Source organism: Hyla sarda, chromosome 4, assembly GCF_029499605.1.
Source record: "Hyla sarda isolate aHylSar1 chromosome 4, aHylSar1.hap1, whole genome shotgun sequence".
NCBI classification, from domain to species: domain Eukaryota; kingdom Metazoa; phylum Chordata; class Amphibia; order Anura; family Hylidae; genus Hyla; species Hyla sarda.
This window is the reverse complement of record NC_079192.1, coordinates 346,141,334-346,153,457: the sequence shown is the minus strand read 5'-3', so window position 1 is coordinate 346,153,457 and position 12,124 is coordinate 346,141,334. Positions and strand designations below refer to the sequence as shown.

General features: G+C 40.6%; 1 protein-coding gene across 2 annotated transcripts in view; it reads left to right on the top strand.

The window, feature by feature from the left end:
* FGF18 (fibroblast growth factor 18) overlaps positions 1 to 9,552 on the top strand; it is a 418,112-nt gene extending 408,560 nt beyond the window's left edge. For both annotated transcript variants that reach the window (XM_056516555.1, XM_056516554.1), the window contains one exon: positions 7,366 to 9,552. In XM_056516555.1, the coding sequence (XP_056372530.1) occupies positions 7,366 to 7,632 (267 nt within the window). In that variant the 3' untranslated portion in view covers positions 7,633 to 9,552. The remainder of the gene's footprint in view (positions 1 to 7,365) is intronic.
* Positions 9,553 to 12,124: the final 2,572 nt, after the last annotated feature.

The window sequence follows — 12,124 nt, the reverse complement described above, 5'->3', positions numbered from 1 at the left end:
GGCTGAGAAGCAAGTAGACCAAAATACAAATGGTGGATGTGTAGCTATGCTTCTCTATTTTGGCGTACCATCATAAAATTAGATTGAGTCATCAATAGCATAATTTAAACATTCTGTGTTATATTTGGTATAATGAACCTTACATTCCGATCTTGCTTCATTCCTCCGTATAAGCTCCCATTAGGTTGATATATTAATTTCTGGATTCTACGCATTTCCAGCTGTTCGGTTCGTCAGGAGTCAGGTAAAACAGCATTTATTTAATGCAGTGTTCACTCACTTCAGCGTGTATTGGACACAACACTGATGGCGGCCATGTGCCGTTTTCAGTCTAACCTTTCCTTATATCATGCTAGATCCACCCCTTAATTTAACACACCCAATCAAAACCTACCCCATGCGTAATGACGTACTCTCATACATACTATTATGAGCTGGGCTACAATCAATGGGGAAGTCGGGGTGGCACCCTGTAAGAACCAAGCCTCAGTTTCTCACTGCTATCTAGCAACTTAGCGGCTTGCGTGTCATTCCCAGCTAATGATGCATCAGGTAAACCATCTATTCACATAAACTGCTTCTCTGCCTTTTGGCTAAGATCAAGTGGAGTAGCTTTCCTGTTAGTTGGCGGTGTGGTAGACCACCAGGATGGGGAACAACACAGAGTGGTGTAGATGTACTAGGGTCAGCTGTATGGCCTGGCGGCAGACCCTGAACTCTCTGGATCTGGCCCTAAGGTTCGGGTAGGGTAAAAGCCAAGGTGCAAAAGTGGTAACCCCAGGGTGATGAATTTACTTGGGAGTAGCGACCCCCACTTGAATGATGGCACGCAGCATGCAATTTTTCTCTCACTCTTCTGAGCACTCACCTCTAGCGTTCCGGCCTTCTGGCTGTTGAACTGAAGAGGATGTTTTATAGATCAGGTAAGATGTCTGGGCAGTATCACACTGTGCACATCCACTTATTTATTCTTTATGTTTTGTCACTATGCTCATATTTGTTTTCTTTTTATGTACTCCTGGATTTGGTGAGGGTGCGGTAGCCCTTTGGGGTGTCCCTCCTGCCAGTCTAGGGGAGGTGTGTGTGGCCATTAGGTTCCTCACTTCCCTGCCATACCCTGGGCATTCCTGCTTCGGAAGGGATGCTGAAATAGTTTTACTGGTTCCCGGCGGCAACTTGGTTAACACCTAGTTGTTCGCCAGGAGCACTTTTTGGTTATTGAGCAGCTTTGGTGAAAGGGTACATTGTGCCTGGAGCCTTGTAGGTGCCTTTTGGCCCCAGAGGTGAAAGGGTTGATTTGTTGGGGGGGGGGGGGTCTCTCCTATCGGAGAAGGGCTTGTGTGGACTGCATCCTTGTGCATGGTTTTTTGTGTGAACTCTTGCACTTTTTACTTGCACTTATACTTAGCTTTAGAGAAATAAAATAGCAAATGAAACACAACTGAACAACATTTGGGAGGGTACAGTAAATCCTTAGTGAGTTGTAGCACAGACAGAAGCAATCCCATTAGACTCAAGCTACACTTTTCAGCTGTAATAAACAAGTTTTTACCAATTACAGGCAAAAAAAATTTGTGCATGTAAAATTTACACTGTGAATACAGCCTAAGGCTGGAAACACACACAATGTTTGTGTGAAAAAACACCCCAGCAACATGGGGTTTTCTGGGGGCCAAAATGCTACAGCCAAATGTTAGCTGGGAGTCAATAGGAAATATGAAACACTGTGTCCACATTACTTTTTTGGCATTTTTTCACCCTATCGTGGTGTTGTTATGCTCAGTCGCAGCCTTTTAAAATCGCGGCATGTTCCTGGTATACATTTTTTTTCGAGACATTGTGACATTCTTTTCTGTTACAGACTTCTATAAGTAAAAAAAAAAAATGCCATGTGTGTATGGATTTTGGTAATTTTTCCAGCATTCTACCCCCCCCCCCCCCAATTCCTCAATAGAAACCCTTAAAGGGGGACTCCAGTGGAAAAAATCAACTGGTGCCAAAAAGTTAAACAGATTGGCAAATCCTTCTAGTACTTATCAGCTGCTGTATGCTCCAGAGAAAGTCGTATAGTTCTTTTCTGTCTGACCACAGTGCTCTCTGCTAACACCTCTGCCCATGTCAGGAACTGTTAAAGGGGTACTCCACTTGAATTTTTTTTAAATCAGCTGGTGCCTAAAAGTTAAACAGATTTGTAAATTACTTCTATTAAAAAACCCTTCCTGTACTCAGCTGCTGTGTGCTCCATAGGAAGTTCTTTTCTTTTTGAATTTCCTTTCTGCCTGACTAAAATGCTCTCTGCTGACACCTCTTAGGAGCTATCCATTTTAGGAACTGTCCAGAGCAGGAGCAAATCCTTATAGAAAACTTAGTCTGCTCTGGACAGTTCCTAAAATGGACAGAGGTGTCAGCAGAGAGCACTGTTGTCAGACAGAAAGGAAATTCAAAAAGAAAAGAACTTCATGTGGGGCATGTAGCAACTGATAAGTACTGGAAGGATTAAGATTTTTAAATAGAAGTAATTTACAAATCTCACAATAGAAGAAAAGGCCAGCACATTAAAATCTGGAGTTTATTGATATCTTCTTAAAATTCCATAGAAAAGGCAGGTAGGGGAATGCATCAGGTAATATCACATACAGTTAGACAGCTTGGAAAGTAGGTCTTTTCACGCCAACGCGTTTCGGGTCAAGGATACTTACTCATGGCATATATGTTTACTCACCAAATATTTGTCTCTGCTACTAGCTGTGCTCACAGCCAGGGCCATCTTTAACACGGAGCAAAAGGGGCAGCTGCCCTGGGCCCTGTCATTCCTGGGGGCCCAAAGCAGCTAGCCCTTTAGCCCCACGCTAAAGCAGCTAGCCGCTGGTCCAGGCCATGCGCTGCGGCTCACTGTTCTAAAGCGGCGCCACGGCATTTTAAACAGTGAGCCTGCGGCCGGGACTGATGTGGGATGTCGCGCAAGTGCCAGCAATGTCACACTGCTGTCTACCTAATGTGGGGGAACACTGCTGTCTACCTAATGTGGGGGAACACTGCTGTCTACCTAATGTGGGGAAACTATGTCTACCTAATGTGGGGAAACTATGCTGTCTACCTAATGTTGGGGAACACTGCTGTCTATCTAATGTGGGGGAACTATCCTGTCTACCTAATGTGGGGGAACACTGCTGCATACCTAATGTGAGGGAACTATACTGTCTACCTAATGTGGGGGAACTATGCTGTCTACCTAATGTGGGGGAACACTGCTGCATACCTAATATGAGGGAACTATGCTGTTTACCTAATGTGGGGGAACACTGCTGTCTACCTAATGTGGGGAAACTATTTCTACCTAATGTGGGGAACACAGCACAGTTTCCCCACATTAGATAGACAGCAGTGTTCCCCACATTAGGTAGAAATAGTTTCCCCACATTAGGTAGACAGCAGTGTTCCCCCACATTAGGTAGACAGCAGTCTACCTAATGTGGGGAAACTATGCTGTGTACCTAATGTGGGGGAACTATGCTGTCTACCTAATGTGGGGAAACCATGCTGTTTACCTAATGTGGGGAAACTATGTTGTCTACCTAATATGGGGAAACTATGCTAGCTACATAATGTGGGGAAACTATGCTGTCTACCTAATGTGGGGCACCACTTCTGTCTACCTAATGTGTGTGTGGGGGGGGGGGGGGCAAAACAAATGCTTGCCCAGGGTCCAATCAAAGTGGATACAGCTCAGGCTAGGCAGGAGGTATACAGTGGGGCAAAAAAAAAATTTAGTCAGCCACCAATTGTGCAAGTTCTCCCACTTAAACAGATGAGAGAGGCCTGTAATTTTCATCATAGGTATACCTCAACTATGAGAGACATAATGAGAAAAAATCCATAAAATCACATTGTCTGATTTTTAAAGAATTTATTTGCAAATTATGGTGGAAAATAAGTATTTCGTCAATAACAAAAGTTCATCTCAATACTTTGTTATATACCCTTTGTTGGCAATGACAGAGGTCCAACTTTTTCTATAAGTCTTCACAAGGTTTTCACACACTGTTACTGTTATTTTGGCCCATTCCTCCATGCAGATCTCCTCTAGAGCAGTGATGTTTTGGGGCTGTCGCTGGGCAACGCAGACTTTCAACTCCCTCCAAAGGTTTTCTATGGGGTTGAGATCTGGAGACTGGCTAGGAAATTATTTTTATGAAGCCACTCATTCGTTGCCCGTGCAGTGTGTTTGGAATCATTGTCATGCTGAAAGACCCAGCCATGTTTCATCTTCAATGCCCTTGCTGATGGAAGGAGGTTTTTACTCAAAATCTCATGATACATGGCCCCATTCATTGTTTCCTTTACACAGATCAGTCGTCTTGGTCCATTAGCAGAAAGTTTATTTATATCCTGACATACTTTTTTAGCTTTGTTGCTACATGATGTTTTGAAATTCCTATGTAAAGTAAAACATTTTTCTTTTCTTAGAATGTTTATTGGACAGAAATCATTATATGGTATGCTGTTTATAATATGCTGTATTAGCTTTGGCTATATATTCTATTTTTTAATGGAGCTATTGGTGTTATGCATCTTAAAAATCTGTATACATACATACAGTGGGGATCAAAAGTGTGAGCACCCCAGGTAAAAATTTGTATTAATGTGCATAAAGAAGCCAAGCAAAGATGGAAAAATCTCTAAATAGCATCAAATTACAGATTAGACATTCTTATAAAATGTCAACAAGTTAGATTTTATTTCCATCATTTACACTTTCAAAATAACATAAAGCAAAAAAAAAAAAATGGCGTCTGCAAAAGTTTGGGCACCCTGCAGAATTTATAGCATGCACTGCCCCCTTTGCAAAGCTGAGACCTGCCAGTGTCATGGATTGTTCTCAATCATCATCTGGGAAGACCAGGTGATGTCAATCTCAAAGGTTTTAAATGCCCAGACTCATCTGACCTTGCCCCAACAATCAGAACCATGGGTTCTTCTAAGCAGTTGTCTAGAAATCTGAAACTGAAAATCGTTGACGCTCACAAAGCTGGAGAAGGCTAAAAGAAGATAGCAAAACGTTTTCAGATGTCATTATCCTCTGTTCGGAATGTAATTAAGAAATAACAGTGGAAGTTAAAGCAAGATCTGGAAGACCAAGAAAAATATCAGACAGAACAGCTCGCAGGATTGTGAGAAAAACTATTCAAAAACCATGTTTGACAGCACAATCCCTCCAGAAAGATTTGGCAGACACTGGAGTTGTGGTACACTATTCCACTATAGAGAGATACTTGTACAAATATGGTCTTCATGGAAGAGTCATCAGAAGAAAACCTCTTCTACGTCCTCACCACAAAAATCAGCATTTGAACTTTGCAAATTAACATATAGACAAGCCTGGTGCATTTTGGAAACAAGTTCTGTGGACTGATGAGGTTAAAATTGAACTTTTTGGCCGGAATGAGCAAAGGTACGTTTGGAGAAGAAGGGGAACAGAATTTAATGAAAAGAACCTCTGTCCAACCCTTTCTATAACGCGGGGCCACGGCCGGGACCCGTGGCTAATAGCGCGCAGCACTGATTGCGGTGCTGTGCTATTAACTCTTTAGACGCGGCATTCAAAGTTGAACGCCGCGTCTAAAGTGAAAGTAAATCACTGTCGGTTAGCTCAGGGGGCTGTTTGGGATGTCCGTGGCGAAAGACTGCTCAGTGCCTGAGATCCAGGCATGAGCAGTCAAGCGGCAGAATCATCGATCAATGGTTTCCTATGAGAAACCATTCATCGATGTAAAAGATCAGTGTGTGCAGTCTTATAGCCCCCTATGGGGGCTATAACACTGCAAAAAAAAAAAAAGTTAATAAAGATCATTTAACCCCTCCCCTAATAAAGGTTTGAATCACCCCCCTTTTCACATAAAAAAAATCTGTGAAAATAAACATATGTGGTATCGCCGCGTGCAGAAATGTCCGAATGATAAAAATATATTGCACGGTCAATGGCGTACGCGCAAAAGAATTCAAAAGTCCAAAATAGTGTATTTTTGGTCACTTTTTATATAATGAAAAATTTAATAAAAAGTGATCAATAAGTCTGATCAATACAAAAATGGTACTGCTAAAAACTTCATTTCACGGTGCAAAAAATGAGCCCTCATTCCACCCAATATGCGGAAAAATAAAAAGGTTATAGGGGTCAGAAGATGACAATTTTGAACGTATACATTTTCCTGCATGTAGTTATGATTTTTTTTCAGAAGTATGACAAAATCAAACCTATATAAGTTGGGTATCATTTTAATTGTATGGACCTACAGAATAAAGAAAATGTGTCATTTTTACCGAAAAATGTACGGCGTAGAAACAGAATCCCCCAAAAGTTACAAAATGGCGGGTTTTTTTTTTCAATTTTGTTTCACAATTTTTTTTTTTCCATTTTGCCGTAGATTTTTGAGTTAAATGACTGATGTCATTACAAATTAGAATTGGTGGCGCCATCATATGGATTTTTAGGTGCAAAATTTAAAGAGTTATGATTTTTTAAAAGTAAGGAGGAAAAAATGAAAGTGGAAAAACCCCTGGTCCTTAAACTGAAGGTTTTGCCATGGTCTTCACAATCTCCTGACTTCAACATAATTGAAAATCTATGGATAGACCTTAAAAGAGCAGTGCGTGACAGACAACCCAGAAATCTCAAAGAACTGGAAGACTTTTGTAAGGAAGAATGGGCAAAGACACCTTAAACAAGAATTGAAAGACTCTTGGCTGGCTACAAAAAGCATTTACAAGCTGTGATACTTGTCAAAGGGGGCAGTACAAGATATTAACTCTGCAGGGTGCCCAAACTTTTGCAGACGCCATTTTTTTGTTTTCTGTTATTTTGAAAGTGTAAATGATGGAAATAAAATCTAACTTTTGTTGACATATTATAAGAATGTCTAATCTGTAATTTGATGCCTTTTGGAGATTTTTCCATCTTTTCTTGGCACATTAATACAAATTTTTACCTGGGGTCCCAAACTTTTGATCCCCGCTGTGTGCATTAGTGCACTGCAGAAATGTTTCCTATTTCAATTGTTGGAGGAACTATGCAGTTTGCAGATTTTCGGCTGGGGAATTTCTGTTGTGAAAAATCGCCATAGACCCTATTGACTTCAATGGGGTCTGTGACGGATTTTTCGCAGCAGAAATTCAGGTGCCGAAAATTTTATGCGGAGAGCCAACCCTCATTCAAACTCAGAGCCATTTATTATGCTTACATCGGAGTCTTCGCCAGATGGATGCTTTTTTCCAACCTAATCCAGACACATTTGTTGACTTTTGCAAGGCAGTTTGTCATAGACACATACATTTGCATTGATCCTTGTTTGTTTTTGTATCTTACAGCCAGATGGTGCAAGCAAAGAATGTGTCTTCATCGAAAAAGTGCTTGAAAATAATTACACAGCTTTGATGTCAGCCAAATATTCTGGCTGGTATGTTGGTTTTACCAAAAAAGGAAGGCCTCGAAAGGGACCAAAAACTAGAGAAACCCAACAAGATGTCCATTTTTTGAAAAGATACCCGAAAGGTTCGTCAGAGTTACAGAGGCCTTTCAAATACACCACAGTAACTAAAAGGACTAAAAGAATAAGACCCACAAAGCCACGTTAAAAGGGAAAAATAAGCTTCTTAAACAATAACTTTTCAGTTTGAATCTAGTACAAGACAAGACAATTGTGCAAAAAATACTATCAAAAGGAAAAGAACACCACTCTTCTATCTCCTAAGTATATGGTTTTTATATCTGCACTAGATTTGTGCTAAAGACATATTAAATGCTCAGTATCACATTTTCAACGTTACTGCACCAGAGAAATATTTTTACATTTTAGAAAAAATGAGGAAAAGCTATATTTTTGTACTTTGTGTTTAAAAAAAGATGTTCAGGAATGCTGGAAGACTTCACTGTAACTTGAAAAGACTTTGTTCTATTTTAATTGACGCAGGTGCTCCTTTTCCTTGAGTAGCGTCTGAGCAGATAACCAGAGAAACTGCACAAATCAGAGTGTTTTTTCCCCAAAATTAGATTAACAATATGCAATAACATATCTGTTATCTGGTGCAAGCCTTTAACAAAATATCTAAGTGGGCACAATTAATGATCGAGTTTCTTTGGAATTCTCGATACCGTTTTTCATGTAAATGACATAAGGTGTCACATTTGTGTGATCCTGCACTAGTCTCACTTTTAAAAATGCTGCTAATATTACAAATGACTCCATCATCAGACTGAATGCTTTTACAAGCCGCATTTAAATGTGGTGTTTTGATATACATATTGAGATGTGAATTATACTTTTTTTTTTAGATGAAGATTTTAGAAGTTACTTTTGGACACATGTACATTTTAACATGCATTCTTGTTTTCAGATATAGAGGTTTTACTGGGAAAATTTGCACTGGTTTAAACTGGTTGTATCTTTTCCGTCTATGGTATGTATTGTATATAGCTATTTATTGCACATTTGTATATAATAGTTCAATAGTAATGCTGCCTCAATAGTCAAGACATATTTAAACAGAAATATGGAATGCTACAAAATGTAGTTTTTTTTTTCAGAAACAGATTTATTTTGAAAAATTCTACAAAATTATTTAGTACTATAGTGCATAATATTTAAAGTCGAGTACCACCTTTGATTAAACATAGCTATATAGCCAACAAATGTAAAACATTGGTGACATTTGTTACATTTTATGCTTTTGTGCAGTAAGGGTATGGTCATACCTGCCATATTTTGCTACTTATTTGCTGCTAGATGTTTTCCTACTCATTGAAGTCAATGGGTATCAAAATCAACAGCGTATTTTGGTATTCATTGACTTCAATGTGTAGGAAAATACGCAGCTGCAAATATGCACGCAAAAAAATCATGTGTGAACCTACCCCAAACAGGTTGTCTAAGATTGGAAAAGGCGGTCTGCTATGCCTGGCAAGAAACTCCCCTTTACTTATATATGGACTGTGTCTGGTATTGCAGCTAAATCTCATTTAAATATAGCTAGAATGAAACACAATCCATAGGCATTCGAGATGCCAAATATAAGAACACGCAGACCCTTTTCCTAATCCTGGACAGTCACTTTAAGGTTTGTGTAAATTCACATGTAGCATGTTTGTTACTGTAAGTTTTACAACTCATACTCCGTTCTATTCATAATAATGGAGATGCTTTGGCAGCAAGCACAAGGATTTCTGCAAGCCCCACTCAGTTAATTAGGACCATCTATAACATTTCAGCCGATTTGTTGCAGAAATGTCCATGACTGTTCTATTTGTCTAAATGAAGCTTGTGGAAATCCATATGCATGTTGTAAAGCAATGCCATTAAAGGGGCTGTCCAGGGACTTTTATGTTTAAAAGTGTCCAAACTGTGGCAAGTAAATAAAAACTGTCAAAAACGTGTATAGGTAGCTGCAACCAGACAATAGGGACAATAGTATTACTGCCAGATGAGTACTAATGTGAAAAAGGTTGTGTATCCCATACAACCTGCGAACTATGTATAAAGTGGGGGTACACTTTCCTCAAGTCTGGGCTTAATTATCACCAATAAATGGGTGTATATAAAATATATGTAAAAAATTATGTAGATCCAGTGAATTAATTTAAAACAATTTATTATTACAATGGTAATGCTTGGGGTGTCCTTTGTAGGGCCCTTACATCGGACTCACCACGATAAGCAAGGTAGTGAATGTATAAAATATTCATACAATGAAATAAAATAGACATAAAATATACAGGGTAAAAAAGTGCTGGTATCCCAGTATGGGAAATAGTTTGTATCGCTTATAGATGTATGCACGGAGATTGTGCCTTGTATGGTTTATTACAAATAGTCTGAGTAGCAATGTCTCTGTATAGCTCGTATCTGGTCAGGAGACTGCATGCGGCAGCGTGTTGGTAAGGGGTTAAAATCAATGCGCTCTGTGGCGCTGGGGTTTCCTTGTGTGTATCCCACTCTACCTTAGCGGCACAGGGATAGTTACATAGTACGGTTGAAAAAAAGACATACGTCCATCAAGTTCAACCAGGGAATTGAAGGGTAGGGGTGTGGCGCGATATTGGGGAAAGGATGGGATTTTATATTTCTTCATAAGCATTAATGTTATTTTGTTCCAGAAAGGTATCTTACCCTGTTTTAAAGCTGTAAATTTTTCCTGCTGTGACCAGTTCCTGAGGTAGACTGTTCCATAAGTTCACAGTTCTTATGGTAAAGAAGGCGTGTCGCCCCTTGAGACTAAACCTTTTCTTCTCCAGACGGAGGGAGTGCCCCCTCGTCCTTTGGCGGGATTTTCCCTGGAACAGTTTTTCTCCATATTTTTTGTATGGGCCATTAATATACGTTTATCATATCCCCCCTTAAACATCTCTTCTCAAGACTTAACAATTGTAACTCCTTTAATCGCTCCTCATAGCTAAGATGTTCCAAGCCCCATATTAATTTAGTCGCGCGTCTCTGCACCCTTTCCAGCTCCACAGTGTCCCTTTTATGGACTGGTGACCAAAACTGAACAGCATATTCCAGGTGAGGCCGTACCAATGCTTTATAAAGGGGGAGTATTATGTCCCTGTCCCTCGAGTCCATGCCTCTTTTTATAGAGATTGGTGAGTGGGATATAGATAGTCTCTTAATTGTAATCCTGAGGCTGCGTTCTACAGTGCTGGAGGCCCATCAAATGTGGACCACTCTACCCCGGCTGCACAGGGAAAGTTTTGAGTGGATTTGGGGATTTGGCACGCTGTGCCTCTTACCAGTAATGTCCTGGAGTCTGGTTGCCAGAAAAAGGTTTTCATCGGGGAGATGTCCCCTGGCAGGCGGGATGCGTACAACCCTGGAAGCATAGTTACATAGTTACATAGTATGGTTGAAAAAAGACATACGTCCATCAAGTCCAACCAGGGCTCCAGTAAATTGCAATCCAGTGAATGATGGTAAAGATCGTCGGGTTTGCCAATACTGGGGTACAGGTGATAGAGGCTAGACGCGTTTCGAGGTACTCATCTACCTCTTTTCAGTAGCAAGTACCCCAGTATTGCCAAACCCGACGATCTTTACCATCATTCACCTGAGCAAATTCACTGGAGCAGGCTTCCGGGGTTGTACGCATCCCGCCTGCCAACGGACGTCTCCCCGACGAAAACCTTTTTCCGGCAACCAGACTCCAGGACATTGCTGATAAGAGGCACAGTGTGCCAAATCCCCAAACCCACTCAAAACTTTCCCTGTGCCGCTGGGGTAGAGTGGTCCACATTTGAGGGGCCTCCAGGGCTGCAGAACGCAGCCTCATGCACCCACAGGATTACAATTAAGAGACTATCTATATCCCACTCACCAATCTCTATCCCTGTGCCGCCAGGGTAGAGTGGGATACATAAAAGGAAACCCCAGCGCCGCAGAGCGCATTGATTTTAATCCCTTACCAACACACTACCACATGCAGTATCCTGACCAGATACGAGCTATACAGAGTAATCGCTACTCAGACTATAAGATATTTGTTTTGTAACTATTTTATTTCATTGTATGAATATTTTATATTTTATATTATTGCTTATTGTGGTGAGTCCGATGTAAGGGCCCTACAAAGGACACCACAAGCACTATCATTGTATTAATAAATTGTTTTAGATTAATTCACTGGATCTACATAATTTTTTACATATATTTTATATACACCCATGTATTGGTGATAATCAAGCCCAGACTTGAGGAAAGTGTACCCCCACTTTATAAATAAAAACTGTACCCACCTGCCACAATCTCTTACCACTATTCTGAGGGTGAGGGTGTTGACCAGAATGTGGCAGCTAGTCAGTCTGCTGGCAATCTTGTACACAGATTGGCTGCTGCATTCCAGCTGCATGTGGTTGACAGCCAATGTGATTTAACCCTGGCAGAATCCTATTGCTCAGCTGTTCCAGTAAATGCCTAAGGAAGGTCTCCGTTGTTGTTGCCAGTGATTGGCAGAATGGCCACTTCCTTGTGTTCGGTGGTCAGCAGGAAATGGTGAGCAGTTGGGTCTGGGCACCATCAGAATGGCGAGGTGGGTGATCATGGTAAATGTTTTATTTATTTATTTTTTTCTAATCTGGCCT